The 24,759-nt window shown below is 39.4% G+C and overlaps 1 protein-coding gene across 4 annotated transcripts in view; it reads right to left on the minus strand.

Annotated features, from left to right (window-relative positions):
- ADAMTSL1 (ADAMTS like 1) overlaps positions 1-24,759 on the minus strand; it is a 1,120,558-nt gene that overhangs the window by 293,352 nt on the left and 802,447 nt on the right. For all 4 annotated transcript variants that reach the window (XM_070794493.1, XM_070794491.1, XM_070794494.1 and 1 more), the window contains one exon: positions 15,383-15,509. In XM_070794493.1, the coding sequence (XP_070650594.1) occupies positions 15,383-15,509 (127 nt within the window). The remainder of the gene's footprint in view (positions 1-15,382; positions 15,510-24,759) is intronic.

The raw sequence follows: 24,759 nt of genomic DNA on the forward strand, positions 1-24,759 counted from the left end.
TATAACTGAATCACTTTGCTGTATACATAAAACTAACACAACACTGCAAATTAACTATACTTCAATTAAAAATGGTTAAAAAAAGACACTAGAGAATGTGTGAGAAGGCTGGTTTTATCACCTTCCTCCTGAATGATTAATTTGGTTGGTATGGCTCAGAGAAGGCGATGGCACCCCACTCCAGAACTCTTGCCTGGAAAATCCCATGGACAGAGGAGCCTGGAAGGCTGCAGTCCATGGGGTCGTGAAGAGTCGGACACGACTGAGCGACTTCCCTTTCACTTTTCACTTTCATGCATTGGAGAAGGAAATGGCAACCCACTCCAGTGTTCTTGCCTGGAGAATCCCAGGGACGGGAGAGCCTGCTGGGCTGCCGTCTCTGGGGTCGCACAGAGTCGGACACAACTGAATCGACTTAGCAGCAGCAGCATGGCTAGTAAGGTAGGTGGCTACATTCTTTCTTACCAGGCTGTGCATTTCTTGGATGCCCTTCCCACAAAGGCACACTGCCCTATGATCAAATGCATTTGCTCTAATCTGTTCTGGCTTTGTTGACAGAACCATGATGCCAATCAACAGAACATATTTCTAGGTTATTAGTAAGCAATTCTGACTTCCTTCAGAAATTAGATACTCTCTCTCAGTTAAAGAGACAAGTTTTCCATGGGAATCAAAAATTCTGTCATTTCACATTTATAGGATGTAAAAGCCCTTTCCCCAAAAAACTGTTCTCAACAATTTTACTTAAAATATTTCCTCAAAAATCTACAAATGTATATATATTTCACATTTTTCAATAAACCTTTTATATTTGTTTTTAATTTTGTCATATATGGATTTATCCATGTGATTCATTGCTGTATCAGAAAACTTGACAATAATAATTTTTTTAAAAGACAGGATTTCCCATCCTGATATCTGAGCTTGTCTTGTTTTTAGACCTGTTGGTAAGTTTCATGCTTTTAAAGATTCTTCTCTGTAAGCTTATGAAGCTGATAGTTAATCTTATTATTATTTTTTAAATGAAAGAGCCACTATTAATATAGTTGGCTACAGATAAAAATAATGCGCTAATGGAAGCAACCTAAATGTCCATTGACAGATGAATGGATAAATAAGATATATAACATATAGACGAAAACAATTCACCACTATAAAAGGGAATGAAGTAATTCCCTTTTTAGCAACATGCAGGGATACTGAAATCATACTAAGCAAAGTAAGTCAGAGAAAGACAAATATATGATATCACTTATATGTGGAATCTAAAATATGAGACAAATGAACTGATTTACAAAACAGAAACAGACTCACAGATGTAGAAAACAAATTTATGGTTAACAGAGAAGAAAGGGGATGGGGGAGGGACAAATTAGGAGTTTGGGATTAGCAGATACAAACTACTACAAACAAAATAGATAAATAGCAAGGTCCTACTGTATAGCACAGGGAACTACATTCAATACAGTAATAGACCATAATAGAAGAGAATATGAAAAAGAATATATATACACATATATAAAATGATATGTATATTATATATATACACACATAGATCCATAGGCTTCCCTGGTGGCTCAGATGTCAAGAGTCCACCCACAATGCGCGAGACCTGGATTTGATCCCTGGGTTGGGAAGATCCCCTGGAGGAAAGCATGGCAATCCACTCCAGTATTCTTGCCAGGAGAATCCCCATGGACAGAGGAGCCTGGCGGGCTACAGTCCAGAGGGTCGCAAAAAGTTGGATGTGACTGAGCGACTAAGTACAACACACACACACACACACATATATATGTAACTTTGCTGTATACCAGAAACTAACACAATATTGTAAATTAACTATAAGTGAAAAACTAGTTTGTCAATAGTTTTTTTTTACTTAGTCATAGCATATGGCCTGCAGGATCTTAGCTCCCCAACCAGGGAGATCCAACCCACATCCTTGGCAGTGTAGTGTGGAGTCCTAACCACTGGACTGCCAGGGAATTCCCAGTAGTCTGCCAAGCTTGAGGAGATTTGAATGGCTTTTTTTTTTTTCTCTTCATGACAACTTTATTATTATTAAAATATATACAACAAACTAAGGTGAGACTGAGGGTTTGAGGCTTTCAGAACCTGTCCCCATCCCTACTGTTTATCGGCACTTGCGCAACAGAGGATGCATACTGAATAGGCCAGACCAAGTGTAGCCTTCTCTCCTGCTGAGGAACTTCATCCCTACAGATGCCTAGGTCAAAACCTTTGGAGACACCCTTTACCTCTAATCAGTTACAAAGTCCTACTGTCACTAGAGTCAAAATATCATATATAATTGATTCGAAGAGGAACAATTGTTCACATCAGAATATAGATATATGTATATATATAAAGTCAGAATGCACTGCACCGTCGATAGCATTTATATTCTCTCTCACAGAAGTAGTATCCCTGTCACAGTTATCTTTGCCTACATAGGTACCAACCAACGTCAACACAGGCAATACATCAAATTTGCACAGTGGATGTCAGCAGCATGGAAGAAGATGACAAGACGATAGTGGAACACGGTATTTAACCTCTTGGAACCAAATTGTTGTGGGAGTTGTAAGGAGATAAATAATCAAAAGCACTTAACATTTCCAAAGTGGGAGCCGAAAGCAGGCTGCTTCTACATAATTGCAAAACTGAATCAAGAACCCAGGGTCAAAACTTCTGTTTCCTGTCAAGATGAAGGAACAGGGCCCAGGCTTAACCCCCTGCCTGAAACAATCAAGAAGTCAGAAAAAACTGTATGAAAGAGTGACTTTCAAGACCCTGAATATTAAGCCAAAAAGGACAGCAATTTCTGGGATTCAGGAAAACAAGAGAAGAACCTTAACATTGCCCAGCCCAAATTCTGCCTTGAAAGACTTTTCCAGGCCATCCATGGAAGTGGGAACTTGGATAGAGCTTGGAGGCTTCCCTGAGTTAAGGAGACAAAGCTAATAAGGGTCCAAAGACATCAAGGTGACTAGAGTTTGAAGGACAGGTTATCCCTCTGTGTCCAGAGAGAAGAGAGGAATACGTAGACGACTTTGGAGATTTAAGACCATTCCTTTAGGTGTTCAGCAGTGATCCATATACTAATCAGTACATGTGTGTGAAAAGCAACCTCAGTACATGCATGTGAAAAAGCACCCTCAGGCCAGGAAAAGAACTACATAAATAGGGAAACACAAAATAGAACCAACACAATTCTAGGACTGAGAATATGTTATTCCAGCAGCCAGGCTGGAAAATTAAATAATTCATGGAACATTGAGTATTCAGAAGAGTCTTGTCTCAGTAGCAGGGCACATTAGTTATCACTAATCCAAATGTGGCTTTGGTCCATCTATCAAATTTTGAGAACCAAAAGGATCAAACTGATTCCAAGTAACTGCTTCTAGAGCAAAAGTCAGGAATATTTATAGGAATACAAAAATATCTAGTATCCAAGAAGATAAAATTTGCAGTGTCTGAAATTAGGTCAAAAATTACCCAGCATGCAAAGAAACTCCCTCAAATACACTCATACTTGAAAAGAAAAATAAATCAATTAAAACAGTTACTGTAACTCTATTCCTTATGTTGAAAAGCTTAAGTAAAAACAACAACAAAAACTCTAGGTCCAAAGAATTTCACTGGTAAATACTACCAAGCGCATGAAGAAGAAATAACATCAATCTGTTCCACCAAACACATTCTCTTCCACTAAACAGAAGAGAAGTGAACAGACTTCCCATTTCATGGCATGAGGTCAGTATCATGCTGATACCAAAACCAGACAAAGATGGTATAAAAAAGGACAAATGGACAACTATCTCTCATGAACATGGATGTTAAAAACTCACAAACAATATACTGGAAAATCAAATTCAGTAATTCATATAAAGAATAACACATCATGATTTAGTTGAGTTTATCTCAGGAATACAAGGTTGATTAGTTGAAAATCAATTAATGTTATCCATTATAATAAAAGTTTAAGGAACTTTCACATGATCATATCAGTTGAGGTAGAAAAAGCATTGGACAAAATTGAACATCCATTCAAGAGAATAATGCTCAGCAGATTAGGAATAGAACAGAAATTCTTCAAGGTGATAAAGAGCATTTACCAAAAAACCTACAGCTAACATCATACTCAATGGTGCAAAACTGAATGCTTTCCCACTTAAAATTGGCAGGAGGTTAAGAATAGCCATTCTTGCCATGTCTGCTCAACATTGTACTGGACATCCTTGCCAGTATGGTAAGGCCATTAATAAATAAGTGGTTTACAAATAGAAAAGGAGAAACTAAAGCCATCCTTATTCATAAACAACATGATTGTTTATGCAGAAAACTCAAAAACTCTCAGAACTATTAAGTGAGTTTAGCAAGTTCATAAAATAGCCAAAATAAACTAGTAATACACAACTGGAAACTGAAATAGAAAATATGATGCCCTTTGTAATAGTTGCAAAATGTTGAAAGAGGTATAAGTCTAACTAAAATATATGCTGAAAATTAAAAAGGGACTGATGAAGCAATCAAAGAAGATCTAAATAAATGCCTAGACATGAAGCGCTCATAGGTTGATATCATCACATATAAAATACATCAATTCCCTCCAAATCAACCTATAGAATTAACAAAATTAAAAGTCCCAGCAAGATTTTCTGTATATATGGACATATTGTAAAATTTATATGCAAGGTCAAAGGAATTAGTATATAATAGCTAAAATGAGTTTGAAAGGGAGAATAAAATTAGAGAAATCAAACTACCTGATTTTAAGGCTTAAAGTTACAATAACTAAGACAATGTAGTATTGGTGAAAGAACTGGCACAAAGATCAGAAGAGAGAGCCCAGGAATAGACCCACACTGAAACAGACAATGAATTTCTGATAGTTTTAAAAACAATTCAAGGGAGAAAAGATCAACTTTTCAATACATGGCTGAAAGAATTGGACATCCTTAAAGAAAAAATTCAACCTACACATAAAACATACTTTATATAAAAATTAACTGAAAAGAGGTCATAGACTTAAAGGTAAAATATAAAACTATAACTCTTTCAGAAGAAGACACAGAAGAAAGTTTTGTGACCTGGGATTAGGCAAGGAGTTCTTAGATATGACATTACAGGCACCATCCATGGAAAGAGAAAAATAAACTGGTATTCATCAAAATTCAAAGCTTTTGCTTTGTGAAAGATAAAGTTGAGCAACTTTGAAAAAAGAAGGTATAAATATTTTTAAGTTGCAAATCCAACAAAGGACTTGTTCTCAGCACATGTAAACTCTCAACACTCAACAGCAGGAAACCAAAACGTTTGTTTTAAAAACTGGCAAGTAACTTTAATTAATACTACATCAAGGAGGAAATAAGCACATGTGTGACCAGCAGAATAATTCCTCACCCTTCCTCTTGCCAAAGACGTCCATATCCTAAGCCCCAGAACCTATGAATATGTTACATGAAAAGGGGGAATTAAGGTTGCTGATGAAAAACGTTGCTAATCAGCTCACCTTAAAATAGAAACAGCATCTTAGATTATCTAGGTAGGCCAAATATAATCACAAAACTTCTTTAAACTGGAAAAGGGAGAGAGAAGAGGTGGTTAGAGTCATAGAAAGATCTGAAGATGCTGTTACTGGCTTTGAAGATGCCAAGGCTTGTAGACAGCCTTCAAAAGCTGAAAAATCAAAGAAAATGGACCCTTCAGAAGAAATACAGCCCTGCTAACACCTTGATTTTAGTCCAGCAAGACCTACTATAGACTTCTGACTCTCCAAAACTATAAAATAATTGTGTTGCTTTAAGCCACTAAGTTTGTGGTTATTTGTTACAGCAGCAACTGGGAATAATACAACCTAGGGCCTAGAGGAGCTACCCCACGTTGAAGGTCAGGAAGGGTGGAGGTGAGGAGATACCCCTTGTCCAATGTAAGGAACAGCAGCTGTGCTTTGCTGGAGCAGCCGTGAAGAGATACCCCACGCCCAAGGTAAGAGAAACCCAAGTAAGATGGTAGGTGTTGCAAGAGGGCATCAGAAGGCAGACACACTGAAACCATACTCACAGAAAACTAGTCAATCTAATCACACTAGGACCACAGCCTTGTCTAACTCAATGAAACTAAGCCATGCCCGTGGGGCAACCCAAGACGGGCGGGTCATGGTGGAGAGATCTGACAGAATGTGGTCCACTGGAGAAGGGAATGGCAAACCAGTTCACTATTCTTGCCTTGAGAACCCAATGAACAGTATGAAAAGGCAAAATGATAGGATACTGAAAGAGGAACTCCCCAGGTCAGTAGGTGCCCAATATGCTACTGGAGATCAGTGGAGAAATAACTCCAGAAAGAATGAAGGGATGGAGCCAAAGCAAAAACAATACCTAGCTGTGGATGTGACTGGTGATAGAAGGAAGGTCCAATGCTGTAAAGAGCAATACTGAATAGGAACGTGGAATGTCAGGTCCATGAATCAAGGCAAATTGGAAGTGGTCAAACAAGAGATGGCAAGAGTGAATGTGGACATTCTAGGAATCAGTGAACTCAAGTGGACTGGAATGGGTGAATTTAACTCAGATGACCATTATATCTACTACTGTGGGCAGGAATCCCTCAGAAGAAATGGAGTAGCCATCATGGTCAACAAAAGAGTCCGAAATGCAGTACTTGGATGCAATCTCAAAAACGACAGAATGATTTCAGTTTGTTTCCAAGGCAAACCATTCAATATCACAGTAATCCTAGTCTATGCCCCAACCAGTAACACTGAAGAAGCTGAAGTTGAACGGTTCTATGAAGACCTACAAGACCTTTTAGAACTAACACCCAAAAAAGATGTCCTTTCATTATAGGGGACTGGAATGCAAAAGTAGGAAGTCAAGAAACACCTGGAGTAACAGGCAAATTTGGCCTTGGAATACAGAATGAAGCAGGGCAAAGACTAATAGAGTTTTGCCAAGAAAATGCACTGGTCATAACAAACACCCTCTTCCAACAACACAAGAGAAGACTCTATACATGGACATCACCAGATGGTCAACACCGGAATCAGATTGATTATATTCTTTGCAGCCAAAGATGGAGAAGCTCTATACAGTCAGCAAAAACAAGACCAGGAGCTGACTGTGGCTCAGATCATGATCTCCTTATTACCAAATTCAGACTTAAATTGAAAAAAGTAGGGAAAACCACTAGACCATTCAGGTATGACCTAAATCAAATCCCTTATGATTATACAGTGGAAGTGAGAAATAGATTTAAGGGCCTAGATCTGATAGATAGAGTGCCTGATGAACTATGGACAGAGGTTTGTGACATTGTACAGGAGACAGGGATCAAGACCATCTCCATGGAAAAGAAATGCAAAAAAGCAAAATGGCTATCTGGGGAGGCCTTACAAATAGCTGTGAAAAGAAGAGAAGCGAAAAGCAAAGGAGAAAAGGAAAAATATAAGCATCTGAATGCAGAGTTCCAAAGAATAGCAAGAAGAGATAAGAAAGCCTTCCTCAGTGATCAATGCAAAGATAGAGGAAAACAACAGAATGGGAAAGACTAGAGATCTCTTCAAGAAAATTAGAGATACCACAGGAATATTTCATGCAAAGATGGGCTTGACAAAGGACAGAAATGGTATGGACCTAACAGAAGCAGAAGATATTAAGAAGAGGTGGAAAGAATACACAGAAGAACTATACAAAAAAGATCTTCACAATCCAGATAACCACGATGGTGTGATCACTGACCTAGAGCCAGACATCCTGGAATGTGAAGTCAAGTGGGCCTTAGAAAGCATCACTACAAACAAAGCTAGTGGAGGTGATGGAATTCCAGTTGAGCTATTCCAAATCCTGAAAGATGATGCTATGAAAGTGCTGCACTCAATATGCCAGCAAATTTCGAAAACTCAGCAGTGGCCACAGGACTGGAAAAGGTCAGTTTTCATTCCAATCCCAAAGAAAGGGAATGCCAAAGAATGCTCAAACTACCACACAATTGCACTCATCTCACATTCTAGTAAAGTAATGCTCAAAATTCTCCAAGCCAGGCTTCAGCAATACGTGAACCGTGAACTTCCTGATGTTCAAGCTGGTTTTAGAAAAGGCAGAGGAACCAGAGATCAAATTGCCAACATCTGCGGATCATGGAAAAAGCAAGAGAGTTCCGGAAAAACATGTATTTCTGCTTTATTGACTATGCCAAAGCCTTTGACTGTGTGGATCACAATAAACTGTGGAAAATTCTGAAAGAGATGGGAATATCAGACCACCTGACCTGCCTCTTGAGAAATCTGTATGCAGGTCAGGAAGCAACAGTTAGAACTGGACATGGAACAACAGACTGGTTCCAAATAGGAAAAGGAGTACGTCAAGGCTGTATATTATCACCCTGATTATTTAACTTATACACAGAATACATCATCAGAAACGCTGGGCTGGAAGAAACACAAGCTGGAATCAAGATTGCTGGGAGGATAATCAATAACCTCAGATATGCAGATGACACCACCCTTGTGGCAGAAAGTGAAGAGGAACTAAAAAGCCTCTTGATGAAAGTGAAAGAGGAGAGTGAAAAAGTTGGCTTAAAGCTCAACATTCAGAAAGCAAAGATCATGGCATCCGGTCCCATCACTTCATGGGAAATAAATGGGGAAACAGTAGAAACAGTGTCAGACTTTATTTTTGGGGGCTCCAAAATCACTGCAGATGGTGACTGCAGCCACGAACTTAAAAGACACTTACTCCTTGGAAGGAAAGTTATGACCAACCTGGATAGCATATTCAAAAGCAGAGATATTACTTTGTCAACAAAGGTCCATCTAGTCAAGGCTATGGTTTTTTCTGTGGTCATGTATGGATGTGAGAGTTGGACTGTGAAGAAGGCTGAGCACAGAAGAATTGATGCTTTTGAACTGTGGGTTGGAGAAGACTCTTGAGAGTCCCTTGGACTGCAAGGAGATCCAACCAGTCCATTCTGAAGGAGATCAGCCCTGGGATTTCTTTGGAGGGAATGATGTTGAAGCTGAAACTCCAGTACTTTGGCCACCTCATTCGAAATGTTGACTCATTGGAAAAGACTCTGATGCTGGGAGGGATTGGGGGCAAGAGGAGAAGGGGACGACAGAGGATGAGATGGCTGGATGGCATCACTGACTCGATGGATGTGAGTTTGAGTGAACTCCGGGAGTTGGTGATGGACAGGGAGGCCTGGCGTGCTGCGATTCATGGGGTCGCGAAGAGTTGGACACGACTGAGGGACTGAACTGAACTGAAATGAAGAATATGTTCAAAATCATAAGCCATTATTTATATATACAAATCCATATATATATATATATATAATGCAAAAGAATGATGAGATACCACTACACACCAATCAGAATGGCTAAAAATACTGAAAATATCTAAAAAATACTAAAAAATACTGAAAATATCAAGTGATGACAAGGATGCAGAGCACAAGTATGCAGACGATACCACTATTATGGCAGAAATCCAAGAGGAAATGAAGAATTTCTTGATGAAGGTAAAAGAGGAGAGTGAAAAAGCTGCCTTAAAACTCAGCATTCAAAAAAATAAGATCATGGCATCTGATCCCATCACTTTATGACAAATAGTTGGGGGAAAAATGGAAACAGTGACGGCTTTTATTTTCTTGGCTCCAAAATCACTGTAGATGGTGACTGCAGCCATGAAATCAAAAGACACTTGCTCCTTGGAAGAAAAGCTATGACAAAACTAGACAGTGTATTCAAAAGCAGAGACATCACTTTGCTGACAAAGGTCTGTCTAGTTAAAGCTGTGGTTTTTCCAGTAGTCATGCATGGATATGAGAGTTGGGCCATAAAGAAGGCTGAGTGCCAAAGAATACTGATGTTTTCAAGCTGTGGTACTGGAGAAGACTCTTGAGAGTCCTGTGGACAGCAAGGAGATCAAACCAGTCAGTCCTAAAGGAAATCAACCCTGAATATTCACTGAAAGGACTGATGTTGAAGGTGAAGCTCCAATACTTTGGCCATTTCATGCAAAGAGTGGACTCATTGGAGAAGAACCTGATGCTGGGAAATACTGAAGGCAGGAGGAGAAGGGGACAAGAGAGGATGAGATGGTTAGATGGCATCACTGACTCAATAGACATGAGTTTGAGCAAACTCGGGGAGACTGTGAAGGACAGGGAAGCCTGGCAAGCTGCAGTCCATAGAATTGCAAAGAACTGGACCCGTCTGAGCAACTGAACAACAAAATTCCCTAAGAAGTCATAAGGCATTGTGTCATAGTTTCTTAATTTCAACAGAGGCTTCCTCCCCCACCCCTTAATGGTGCATAAAATAATGGCACATCTTTCAATCAATGGTGTCTTGGACTCAAAGAAATGCAGTTTACCCAGCATGGGATATACTACCATGGTCCATGTCATCTTCATACCCAGCTGGACTTCTTGACTGCTCTTATTATATCCACAGTTAGACCCACTATAGTCTATTCTCAACAGAGCACATAGAGTGATACTTTAAAACATAAACCAAATGAAGTCATTACTCTGCTCAAAATCTTCCTGTAACTTCTCATCTTATTCAGGTTAAGAGCCAAAGTCCCTATAAAATCCTACAACATCTGTACCATTCTTTATCCCACCTCACAGTTGTCCTGCCTTCTTTTCCTCTAGTCTTTAAACTCTCTTTACTTCAGTTACATCAGCTTCTCTGCACATTAAGAAATATGTCAAGAATGTCTCTACCTCAGGACCCTTGCACATGCTTTTCTCTATGCCTGGAATTTTCTTCCCCCTGCCTTGTGCATGATACTCTATCTGTATCTCCCTCAGATCCTTGCTCAAAATGCCATCTTATCAGTGAATGTTTTCTTACTAATCTATTCAAAATTGCAATTCCCTTCAGTACCTTTGGCTGCCAGTCCATCTCTATCTCTAGTTCTTTTCCTACTCTGTTTCACTTTTTTCTATGACTTTTCTATGTTCTACTTTTTTTCCTTCTCTGTTTTATTTTTTTCTATGTATTACCACATGACACATATACATTTAATTAATTTATTCATTTAGTCTCTTTGCCTGCCCCTAACACTAGTAAGTAAGCCCCATGAGAAAAATAGACTTTGGTCTGTTTTGCTCTTTCCTGTGCTTCCAGCACCTATAACAGCTCCTCAGCACATAGCAGGTACCCAAGAACTATTTGGTGCTGAATAAATGAATGAGTGAATTGCTGCTGAATGAATGAATAAGTGGCTTGTGAGTATAGCCTGAAGTCAGATACAAAGTGAAATTTCTTTAGCGTTTTGTGCTCTTTCTAAAAAAATTTATATGTATTTTCTACTTGACAATATTAGGCCTGTCTTTTATTATAAATATCCTTTATCTCAATATCTTTGAGCCAGCATGATAACCCCAGAATATATTTACTCATAGCCATTATAAATCAGCATAAGCACAGTCTGAGAGGGAAAGTTTGAGCATTAGGAGCTTCATTTTATCTTGATATAATTTAGTTTATCTAGCCCTCATCACCCAAGGGAGATAGAGAGAGAACTTTCAGATACTGAGATATTTTCAAAACATGCAGATACATTTGAGAGGTCTGCAAAACTGGAGACATCAGACTGATACCAAATAGGCTGGTTCTGGATCTAAGTGTATTCTGAGTATACATGGAGAATACACAATATAGTACAAGAAGTAATATTTTGATTGGGATGGACAGGTACACACTGCTATGTTTAAAATGGATAACAAACAAGGTTGTTCTATATAGCACATGGAACTCTGGTCCATGTTATATGGTAGGCTGGATGGGAGAAAGTTTTGGGGAGAATGAATACATGTATATGTATGGCTGAGTCCCTTTGATGTCCACCTGAAACGATCACATTGTTAATCAGCTATACTTCAATACAAAATAAAAAGTTCAAAAAATTTGAGAAAAAAATGAGTTTTTAATTTCAAAAATCAAAAGTAAGTTAATATAAGCTAAATTTGATAATTTTTTCATTGGGTTGGAGAAGTAGGAAAAAGTGACCTGGAAAAATGGAAAGGCTAAAGGCTCTCAGTAGACAGCCTTTTCCTTCAAAAGGAGGGCAAGACTGCCTTGGTCCAGCTTATATCTGTTTTCTGCATTTGTATTAGGTAATAATAATGTCTTTTATTACAAAGATGGTTTGTTTTCCATTCATCAGCAAATGGCAGCCACTTGATAAGTTTCTCCTACTTCTCCTTTTCCTTCTGGCACTTTCCACCATGGTCTTTCTCCACTCTGTTTTTTTTTTTTATTCCCCTGAGGTTTGATAACATACGGGGAAAATCTGGATATGAGTTCAGAATAAAATGAATTCAGTGTGGGGAATATGGCTATAAGGAGTTTGAGAAGATTGTGTGGCTGGCTTTTAGTGCCTTTTGGCACAGCGTAGGGAGACACCTGGCAGAACTCCTCCAGGCCTCACGGGTGGAGAGCCGCTCACCTGGCCGGTACTCTGGGCTCCGCAGAGCAGTCTCATCTCCCCTGCCTGTGGGTCATCTCACAGTCTGTAAATATAGGGTGGAAGGTTCTTCTGGGGGTGGAGAAAACATAAATGAGGCAGCTTGTTCAGCATCTGCTATAGATTGTGGTGAGGTGCATGCATAGGCTGGGCTTTATTGATATAAATCAATTTGTCATGAGGCATCGTCAGTGCTAAGGTAAACGAATCAATCGCCTTTTGTCGTTATGGATCATCATCGGCTTGTGTCTTATGTGATTTACCCACTGTTGGTTTGAATAGAGCACTGTTCACTGAGGTATCTATCTGCAGACCTGGAGATGACTTATGGCTCTCAATTGGCTGCAGTTCATCCTTTCAGGGCTTCTCCAACTTTGTTCCAGTGGTTCAGGCTCCAAAGGGCCCCACTCACCCTTTAACAGGAAGGTAGAGGAAATATCTATCTGAGCAGGGTGTGCAGGCTTCTCTATGAGGACAGGAAGGCAGAGGGATGTGAGGGAATAAAGGGAGGATTCTCATCATGAAAACATGCCCCTGGAAGTTGCCCTACAGCAGTCACTGCACGAATGTCTGTCATCTCTTTTTGTGCCTAATGGAAGTCCTTAGATTCTTAGATAACAAACACTGATTCAATTATGTAACACCAATAATTAGAAAGACTTCAACTCTTTAGTCGGAGAAGGCAATGGAACCCCACTCCAGTACTCTTGCCTGGAGAATTCCATGGACAGAGGAGCCTGGTGGGCTGCAGTCCATGGGGTCGCAAAGAATCGGACAGGACTGAGCGACTTCACTTTCACTTTTCACTTTTATGCATTGGAGAAGGAAATGGCAACCCGCTCCAGTGTTCTTGCCAGGAGAATCCCAGGGACGGGGGAGCCTGGTGGGCTGCCATCTTTGGGGTCGCACAGAGTCGGACACGACTGAAGCAACTTAGCAGCAGCAGCAACTCTTTAGTATTCCTTGAAGAGCTCTATCAAAGTAACCTTTTATTTTTATTCTTCAATAAGAAATACTGCAGGGTTTTAATAAATTCTATACTTCAAAAAATCACAAAGTACCTTTTAAAGGTAATTTTTTTTTTCAGCAAATATCCCACCATGACTTCAGAGATTTACAAAAGAATTATGCCTCCATCCTTCTCTGGTTTTCATCTTCCAAATTGTTTAATTTTTCATCTTATAGAAGAAACTACCAACACATGACCACAGGAAAAATAAATCTCACCTGAACGCACTACATCAATGTCTAACTTACTTTGCCCTTCATCATTCTCTCTGCTCAGGTCTTTTTTCTTTTTTTTCTTCAGAATCACATGTTTCACTGCCTGAGGTGTGTTAGAAAGGGGAGAGTTCCCTAAGCTGGCATCTCTGATGTTTCATGCATTTAAAAGTTCCTAGTCTTTCTTCCCATCTCCTTTTCTTCCCCAGAGGCTAGTCCTTTGGGCGAGCTGCCTTTTCCTGTCTTCTCAGAATAGTTCTGCAGCAAACAGTGCTTTATTTTTCCCCAGACCTACAAGTCCCTTGCAGTTTAAAGCCACAAACCCCCCATACACCAAGCGTTTTCCTCCAACTAGTCAACAAGTAAAGAGGACAAAACCACAATCAGTAAAGAAATTCATTCCCATTTCCCAAATCACAGGAGACATGTACAAAGAAGTCCTCATTAAGGATCTGTTGGAGGATTCCAGACAATGGCAAAATCAAGAAAATATGCCAAGAAAGGTCAAGTTATTCTAGAAATGGTGGGGTGGGGAGGGAGATGGGAGGAATGTTCAGGGACGAGAGGACATGGATAAACCTGTGGCTGATTCATGTTGATGTTTGGTAGAAACCAACATAATACAATAAAACAGTCAACCTTCAATTAAAAATAAATAAATGTTAACAAGTGCACGGTCCTGAGTACAAGGGTTGTTTTGTTTCTATCTCTATCTGCTGCAGTGCCTAGAACAGTGAGTCACAGAGGATCATGTATGGTAAAATGATCTAGCTTGTTGGGTGAGTCTGTTGTTGGGTCAGTTATCTCGAGAACATATACCATCTACCCTAGGAGGACCCAGCTGGGCAGGCACTTAAAGTACCGCACCTTAATCCGTCTAACTGCTTTACAAACATTCTGGGAACAGCAGAATTTTGGACAATCAAGAGGAACAAATAAGTGCCTAAGCTCTGGAATCAGACTCTGGGCTGACATTTTGGCTCTTATATTTCATAGCCGTGGAACTCTGAGCAAGTCACGTAATCTGCCTAAGCCTCAGTTATCTCATTCATAACATGGGGATAAACAGTACCTCGCTACGAAGTTGTTATAAGGATTAAATGAGATGACCATGTAAAGCTCCCGGCACGTACACGTATAGCAGGCACACAAGTATTCAGCTGCTACAGAGAGATTGGGACACAACAGTCTATAACTGGCTTCACATAATCACTGCCCAATATCCATTCTGGAGAAACGTGTGATCAGCACTGATCCGAGGTCACTTTGTCAGTGAAGACCATGTGATTCCACAGTGGCAGGAGGGCATTTGTTCTAATCTGCCCTCTCTCTCTGCTATTCTGCCAGACTATGAATCAGTGAGGGGTCAGGATGTAGCCTGTCCTCACGCTGGATAGCAAAGCTCATGCTTTCTTGTTGAATATATCTAGATCTATGCCTAATTTCCTCCTAATGTGCCTCTAAAGCAAAGGTTTCCTCTGTGGGATTGCAGCAGGTGACCTGACTTGTCTTACCTAAACTAATCCACAAAGAAAGAACCTAACTCTCTTCCCACAGGGTTTTCATATTTGGCTTCATTTGGTTGGAGATGTCCTTCCCTAATTGCTGTAGGGAGCTAAGCCAGGGGACTGTGACAAATTAGAAGGCCCAGAGATGGCCCCATCTCTGGAGTGTCTTACATTTGGTTGCGGTGAGCTGGGATTTATACTGCCCGCGGACCAGCCTGCAGGTGGACCCATCTCCGTTGCAGACTCCACAGTTATCCTCCTTGATGGTGCTTCCCAGCTGATGATCGCAGCCAACAATCTAACAAAAAAGAGAGATGTGTAATTTAACCCGGTGCCTACAGCTACAGGGATGCAGGGTGGGGCCCTTCATCATCCAGTCAGCCTCCTTCATCCTTGAGATGAAGATAAAGATGAGATGAAGATCCATTCCAATGACAGGAACCAAACTGGAATTTGAACCAGGCTAAGAAGGAAAAAATGTGGCATGGGTAAAGACATTTTCATAGCTCAAATATATTGAAAAATACAAAGAGAAAGAAAGATGGGAGGGACAGAGGGGAAAGGGAGGGAGGGAGGGAGGGAGGGGAGAGGAGAATGGTGGGTGGGAGGAAGAAGAGAAGGAGAGAGAGAGGAAGACGCTGAACTAACATTATCGAACTTCAATTCCAAAATAATTCCCACTTTCAGTAAATATGCTTCATCCAAATCACAAAAAATACAACTGTGGGATAACTGTAGCAGGAAAAATGTTGTGAATAACCTCTGTGTTAGTCTGTAAGTTCCTTAGGATGTAAGATGCACACGGGTGGGGTTCTGTATCTTGGCTTCATTGATGTTTTCCAAGCAACTAGAACAGTGCTTGGCAAATTACAAGACTTCAATAAATGTTTGCTAACTGATAATTAAACATACTCCCTTTTCTAGCTAGCACTTCAACTAAGAAAACAGAAACAAAAGCACAGAATCAGCCGACAGAAACAAGGCTGGCGTGCGTGCGTGTGGTGGCAGAGGAGGGTTGACACGAAGGGCAGCAGGGATAGCCCCAGTGGGTGCCTGGGGCTGCCTGGCCCTGGCCTGTATCAGGCACAAGACACACATCTCATTCATTCTCAAGACAATCATGTAAGGTATCCCTGTTTTATAGGTGAGGTCATGAATCTTACCAAGGTCACTTAGCTAACAAGCAGCCGAGTTCTAAACGCATCTAATAAAACATTTGTGCTTTGTCCAAATCAGGCTTAACAAAGTCACAAGTCTTCATCACTTATGTGCGCAAACTCTTTTGTATCCTTAATCTTTTCTTTGCGATGTTCAAGTTAAAAAAAATTCAAATCCAAACTAAACTACAGCAGTTGTATCTCGACAGTTCTAGTGAAATCTAATATCATACTCCTAAACTACTTCAGCTACTGTCATGGGCAAAATAAGATAAGAACTGTAGAGACATTTGAAGGAGCTTATCTCCACAATGTCCCCACAATCCATCCTGTCTTTCCAAAGTTTGGTTGTTAACATGAACTTTCTTTGAGGATTGATTTTTATTTTTTTGTACCTCCAACTAACAATTGCAAACACATGTTTAGGCAAAGGCTTGAAAAGTACAACTATGTAAAACTGTGTTGTGTATGTGCTATATTTGAAAAATGTAGTTACGTGTACCTCTTCCCTAAAATCATGCAGACATCTTTAAAAATAGATAACAAAACAACAACTCCTTCAGTAATTCTATAAGTTTAGAAATGTAAAGATGTCAGGAAAATGTGCTTAAGTGGGGAGTGAAGGAGTTGGTTCCATCTTTGGTGTGTTCACTGTGGTCAAGCTGCAATTGGCCTCAATATGTTCAGAAGCTACAGTGAGGCCATCTCAGAATTTATGCCAGCTTCATCCATGTAGGGGCTTCCCTGGTGGCTCAGAGGTTAAAGCATCTGCGTGCAATATGGGGGACCTGGGTTCGATCCCTGGGTCGGGAAGATCCCCTGGAGAAGGAAATGGCAACCCATTCCAGTATTCCTGCCTGGAGAATCCCATGGATGGAGGAGCCTGGTGGGCTACAGTCCACAGGGTCCATGTAGAGCCCAGCATGTGCTGGCTTAAGACTTCTTTGATGTGCTTCCCTATAACCGCAGTGAAATTAGTTTCAAAATTCTTATCTGTAAATGAACCCACATAGGAGCGGAGCAACTCTGCCTTGATTCTTATATTTCAAGCACAGTGTGAAACAGAGTGCAGAAGTAACTTATTTACAAAGATATAAAAATTATTCATCCATTCAGCCAATAGTCATTGAAGTTCTGTTATGATCCAGGCACTGTGCTGGGAGCAAAACCCAATGGTGAGTTCAAGGACATATGGATCTACCCTCATGGGACTTAGAGTCTAGTGATGGAGGCAGATATTATGCAAATCAACATACACATGCAGAATGTAAATGCAGAATGATAATTATGATGAAATCTATAAGATACAGATAATGGGATACTATGACCGCATAAAATATGGATAACTTGATCTGTTTAGAAAGGCCAGAGTAGGAATTCTCTGGCAGTCCAGTGGTTAGGACACAGGCTTTCAAGGTCATGGACCTGGATTCAATCCTGGTTGGGGAAGTAAGATCCTACAAGCGCCACAGCACAGCAAAAACAAAAACAGAACAAGAAAGAAACAAAGGCTAGAGAAGATTTTCCTGAGGAAAAGTCTTTTGAGCTGAGAACTGAATGAGTCAGAGTTACCTCGACAAAGGAGAGGCGTTGCCATAGGGCTTACTGCACCTTTTCGTCATGCCTACATACTAGCTAAATGAAAAATATGCAAAAATCAAAAGTCAGCAAAAAAAAAAAAAAAAAAAATCAAGACTGGATTTGACACCTAAAGCAAAGACAACAGAAACAAAATAAACAAGGTGGGGGGCTACATCAAACTAAAAATTTTATGCACAGCAAAGGAAGCAATTAACAGAATGAAAAGGTAACCCATTTTCTCCCATTAGGAGAAAATAGCTGCAAATCATGTATCTGATAAAGGGTTAATATCAAGAGTATAAAAGAACTCATGCAACTCAACAGAGAACAAACCAAACAAGCAAATGAAAAAATGAACAGAGGATCTGAATAGGCAGATTTCCAAAGAAGATATCTAGGTGCGCAAAAGACAAATGAAATGATGCTCAACAATATTTATCATCAGGGAAATGCATAGCAAGGGCAAAATGAGATATCATCTCATAGCTATCAAAAATACAATAAATAAGTCTTGGTGAGGAAAAGGGAACCCTCATGCACTGCTGGTGAGAATGTAAATTCTTGTAGCCCCTATGGAAAACTGTATGGAGGTTCCTCAAAAAATTGAAAATAATTCTATCACATGAACCAGCAATTTCACTTCTGGATATTTATCCAAAAGCAGCAAAATTGCTGTCTTGAAAAGATATATGCATCCCTTTTTTCATCACAGCACTATTTACAACAGCCAAGACATGAAACTAATCTAAGTGCCTGTTGACAGATGAATGGATATCTATCTGAAAAGAAGGAAATCTATTATTTGCAAAAATATGAATGGACCTTGAGGGCATTACCTTAAATACAGCAGACAGAGAAAGGCAAGGATCATATGACCTCATGTACACATGGAATCCAAAAACAAACAAACAAATGAAGAAGCAACTCACAGATATGGAGACTAGATTGGTAGTTGCCAGTGGTGTAGCTTGAGCTAGGTGAAACGCGTGAAGGTGATCAAAAGGTACAAACTTCTAGATATAAAATAAATAAGTCATAGGGATGCAGTGTACAGTACGATGACTATAATGAATAATATTGCATTGTATAATTGAAAGCTTCTAAGAGAATCAACGTTAAAAGTTCTCATCATAAGAAAAAATACTTATAACTATGTGTGGTGATGGATATTAACTTATTGTGGTGAACATTTATTGGTATATACAAATATTTTGTATTTTGTATGCCTAAAATTAATATAATATTATATCAGTTATATCTCAAAAGATATCAGAAGACTACAGTACATGATTGCCTTAGTAGGGTTGAATCCTTTGAGAAAATATGGCAACCTTAATTTATGTAGAAATCAAAGGATCACTGACCCTAGTGTTCTTGTTTGGGGTTGAAGAGAGACAACCTTAATTTTATAAGATACTCAGCTCTGTGGAAGATCAGCGGGAATGGGAACTTAAACTCTCAGGTATCTCAGGAGGTGTACTCAAATAAATTTCATGTTTCTCAAAGGATTTATTTTCTCTGGAGAATTTTTAATGAGATTTGATATCTCTAAAGGAGCCAGAATGTAGATAATCACGAAAATCTCTCTCTAATACTAAAGATTTCTTTTGGTTCTAAAGTCATTTTAAGAACAGAACAATCCAGGTTCATTGATCCAAAGTAACAGTCATATTAGGAATAGCTAAATAGAAGGTGACATATTTAAGGGTAACTTGGCCAGACCACCAACTTAGCATTCCAGTGTGGGTTTATGGACCCTATGATATGAACCAAGTCAGTTCTAACTGGTCTTTGTTTAACTTCAGAATTGAAAAGACAAACATCTCCCTGACACAATAGTATTTTTTTTTTCTTTCTATAGCAGTTCCTTTTTAAGATGCCAAAGTATTCTAACTCAATTATTTTTAAGATGTGGAATACTTTATCATCAGATAAAATGTTCTTATTTTGATCCAAGTGGAAAATTAATTGCAGTTACATCAGGAAAATCATTGTGGACATAGCTCAATCTGTTGATCCTGAGTAACTGTTAATTTAAAGTTAGTTAAACTATTATGACATAAACCAATACAACATTGTGAAGCAATTTTCCTTCAATTAAAAATAAATTTTAAAAGGTGCTATCATTAATAATAGAGATAAAATAAACAGAAATACAGAAAAAGGCTCAGTTGGCATAAATAATGTCAGACTTCTCTGCGCCTTTGCATACACTATTATTTCTGCCTGGCATGCTCTTCCAATTCTCCATTTGGCAAATTCCTATTCATCCTTCAAATCCCAAATTAGCTGTCTCCTCCTCAAAAAGGCCTTTTGCAGATTCCAGAGTTAAGGACCTTAATGGTCTATGATTCCTCAGCCTTTTGTTCATAAGTCCATGGGGCTTCCCTGGTGCCTCAGTGGTAAAAATATTGGCCTGCAATGCAGGAGATGCATGAAATTTCATCCCTGGGTTGGGAAGATCCCCTGGAGGAGGAAATGGCTACCTACTCCAGTATTCTTGCTTGGAGAATCCCATGGACAGAAAAGCCCGGTGGGCTACAGTCCATGGGGTCATAGTCAGACACGACTGAACAATTGAGCATACACACACAGATACCCAATTCAAAGAATACATTTCTTATTGACTACATCACCAAGTTGCAACTAGTGAAATAAAAGTGAGAATGTTATGTGGAACTTCTGGAAAGGCTGCCTTACAAGAAGCTGACTTAGTTGGGGAGGGACCCTTCTGCCTTCCTGCCTTTCACTTTCTTGAAAAATGAGACAGCCTTGAGAATGGAAGGATGGCAGAGCAGAGAGAAAGAACAAGCCCAGTTATGGAACCCCACCCTGGACAGATTATGTTTTGACTTCTATTTTTTTTTCTTTTTTTTTGGTGAGTAAATCCTTTATGAGTTCAAGCCATTATTATCTGGGGGTTTCTTTTATATATTCTCAATTCAAACAGTTGTATAACATTTTAAGTTTAATCTATTAACACGTCTGTTTCCATAGCAGATCATGTGCTGAGAGCCCCTATTTTATTATCTTTCTATCTCTGCTGGTTAGCACAACGTTTGGCATTTGTGATGCACAATAAATGTCAGTGAATCAATGAAACACACAGCATCAAACATAATGGTTTGCTCATAATTCTAGTGTAGGTTACAGATAAGCAACCTTAGACTGCAGTCACTGATGACATACATGTGGACAAAAATGTACATATATGTATGTGTGTTATCATATATCTGTGTACACAGAGAAACAGACATACGATAAATGACAACTAGAAGCTAAATCTTAACCTCTGCCCTGGTGCATGAACAAGAATTACTGTAAAGGGCTAGTACTTTTAAGAGACTCATGTGTACCTACACTCATTATTAATGAAATGTCATGGAAGGCAATGTTCAGGTCACTGAGTTCCCAGACCCACCCCATTCTGGACAAAACATTAAAGTGAGATAATGGCCACTCATAACTTTGGGCAACTGCATGGAATTTTTTGTTAAGGGTGGAAAACTGAGTACTTTGGCCTAATTCAGCTTGTTAATATTCTGCTACTAGGTGTCAGCTTCATGGTCTAACTTCCTCCCCATCCAAAATGATTGACTAGTTTTGCTTTAACAAAACAAAACAAAACTTTTGTCCCAGGTGATATAAAAAGCAAGCAGCTTCCAGACGTGTTTGTTGTTTAGACACCATTGTCACCTTTTGTTTGTCTGTCTTGAGTGCATGCTTTTTGTGTACACTTGTGTAACATGGGCTTCTCTGGAGGCTCAGATGGTAAAGAATCTGCCTGCAAGGCAAGAGACCTTGATTCAATCCCTGGGTTGGGAAGATCCCCTGGAGAAGGGAATGGCTACCCACTCCAGTATTCTTGCCTGGAGAATCCCATGGACAGAGCAGCCTGGTAGGACAGGCCATGGGATCACACAGAGTCAGACACGACTAAGTGACTGACATTGCGTATACATGCATAAAGACAGACAGTTCTTCGTCTCTTGAGGGGAACACGTACATTTAACATTGTTGGTTTTTCTTCATGTTTTTTTTTTTCAGGATTTACTACAGAGAAGGGAGAAAACCCTTCCTGAACAAAAACAAGAACTGTACTACCCAGTCCAAGTTGGCTCACAGACTTTGAGCATGACATGCAGATTTTGGGAATCAGGCCTACAGTGTGTGGTGATAGTATGCTTCTTTGTTCACCTCACATAGCTGATAGCAAGTGAACAGGCAGAACACAGCCTGAAACTCTCTAGACACTGAAATATGTATAATAAAATGTCTTCACTGGGAGCCACAAGAGGAGAGATCACTGCATGGATAATTTGGAGAATGTAAATAAATACAGTCCATAAGATACCATTCCTCAGAATGACATGCTCAGATGGGTTCACACTGGCCCTATTTCAAATGGTTTCCCGTAAGGCCCTCAACTTCTAGCATCAAATACTGAGCCAGTGATGTCAAGCTTTTCTTGATCCAACACCATGAGGTAAGAAATTTTTAAATCCCTTTATTTTCAGCACTGGGAAAGACAAATATGGAAAATGAAACTCTGCAAATCTGATCACAGCTGCTCTTATTTATAATTATTTAATTCAGATAGAACTTTAGTGGGGAAGAGTGTGCTTTACATATATTATAACTCATTTACTATCTATGTCAATAGGGAAAATAGTATATCTCCAACCTTGCCTTTAAAAGACTTAGACATTGGTTTATGCTTTAGCTTTTTATAAAATGTTATAATACATATATATATATGATATAACACAATAAAATTTTTTTTAAAAAAGAGAGAAAATAGGGCAAAGGTAAAAATAAGGGTCAAAAAGCCAGAAACAAATTTGCATTGATGTACGGCAGAGATCACCACAAATTTGTAAAGCAATTATCCTCCAATAATAATAAAAAAGCCAGAAATGAGAACCACATAAAAGCACATTGTTAAGTCCTATACACTTTCTATATAGGGGTCATGGGTCTGAATGTGGCCTTCCTAGAAAAGAGGAAAACATAAGCAGTTACAAGGGTTATAGCATCTACTGGATCTTTTAGAAAATGTATAGGATAGTGTGCTATTTACAGTAGACTCAATAAATATTTGTGCAATGAATGAATGACAAACTGGTGCAGGAAAATCATAATTACCCAAAGTACTGAAACCCTAGCAGATATGTATCTGCTGTGAATTTTCTGAAAGACAATGTCATGTAACAATGTCCCAAGAACATCTGAGCAGATAAATACAAGAAGTTTCATAGAATTGTCTTTTCAATAACCACTGATGAACCTTAATGGTCAGGGAACGTTTGTTAAAAGCAAATCTTAAGAAACAAAAACAAATCATCCAGGTATAGAGCACTGTGATGGTTGACTTAATCTAAGGACAGACTTCACAGCACTTAGAGTGGGGCCTGTAAAATATGGCACATGTGCAGCTATTTGTCCTGCAGGACCCATGGCAGACATTGCTAACCAACTGCAGTGCTCTTTGCTACTTATATGTGGCCCATGATCCTCTATGATACTGTGATCTAGAAGCCAAATTCATTAGTCTACGGCTGTCTTGCAAGACGACCAAACCAATTTACTATTCCAGAATCAGAGAAATGAATTGGATATCTTTTTGATAATCTTCACAAATACTTCTCTTATGATGAACATTTTCTGAAGATATGAATGATTCCAAGTACAAATTTTAATGCTGAGGTTCAGGGAAGATAACTTCCCTAAGGTTACATGGCTGGTAACTAACAAAACAAAAATTCCAATTTTGGATTACTAAGTTATAGTAGGATGCCAATGATCCATGGAAAGATACACTAGTCAGTATTTAAAATGACAGTGGTGATAACAAGGTTGAACATTCTTATTAAGATCTTCACCTCCAGAGCCAGACTTATGTGTAGGAGTGAATGGAAGGCTTCATCTGTAATATGACTTGGCAGCATATTTAGGAAGTAAATGGGAACCACTTATCATCTATACTTGTGTTCCACACCTCTCCAATACAAGAAAACAGCATCTCTGGTCATTCATGAAGATGTTAATAGTGGTCCATAAGCTATGGTTAATATTTCCAAAAGCCTAATGGAAATAACTTTACCTGAAATAAAACCACATGCTGCTGCTGCTGCTAAGTCACTTCAGTCGTGTCCGACTCTGTGCGACCCCATAGACGGAAGCCCACCAGGCTCCCCCGTCCCTGGGATTCTCCAGGCAAGAACACTGGAGTGGGTTGCCATTTCCTTCTCCAATGCATGAAAGTGAAAAGTGAAAGTGAAGTCGCTCAGTCCTGTCCGACTCCTAGCAAACCCATGGACTTCAGCCTACCAGGCTCCTCCGTCCATGGGATTTTCCAGGCAAGAGTACTGGAGTGGGGTGCCACTGCCTTCTCCGAAAACCGCATAAGGTCCTCCAAACCTCAACCATCTCATCATGCAAATAAACTAAATCCTGATGATCTTTATTGTACTTAACATTATACTTAGGTCTTTAGGGCATAAAATGTAAAAACATATTATTGCTTAATACATGCAGTCTTTTGAGTTGATGGAAACTTACAAAACACAGGGCCCATATGAAAAAAATAATAAAGGACCCTTTGTGTCAAAAAGTTGGGAACCATTGGTATAGCCCTCTGTTTGTTTTTCAAATGCCCTTGGGAGGAGTAACACGTGAAGTTGTTGATTATGCTTAAATTAAACCAAATCAACTGAACATAAGGCATTATGCTGGCTATTATGGTGCTGTGGGGAATACACATAAGTAATAGGCATGGTCCCAGTCTAGGGTGAATGGGTTTGATCAGAT

Source organism: Bos indicus, chromosome 8, assembly GCF_029378745.1.
Source record: "Bos indicus isolate NIAB-ARS_2022 breed Sahiwal x Tharparkar chromosome 8, NIAB-ARS_B.indTharparkar_mat_pri_1.0, whole genome shotgun sequence".
Lineage (NCBI taxonomy): Eukaryota > Metazoa > Chordata > Mammalia > Artiodactyla > Bovidae > Bos > Bos indicus.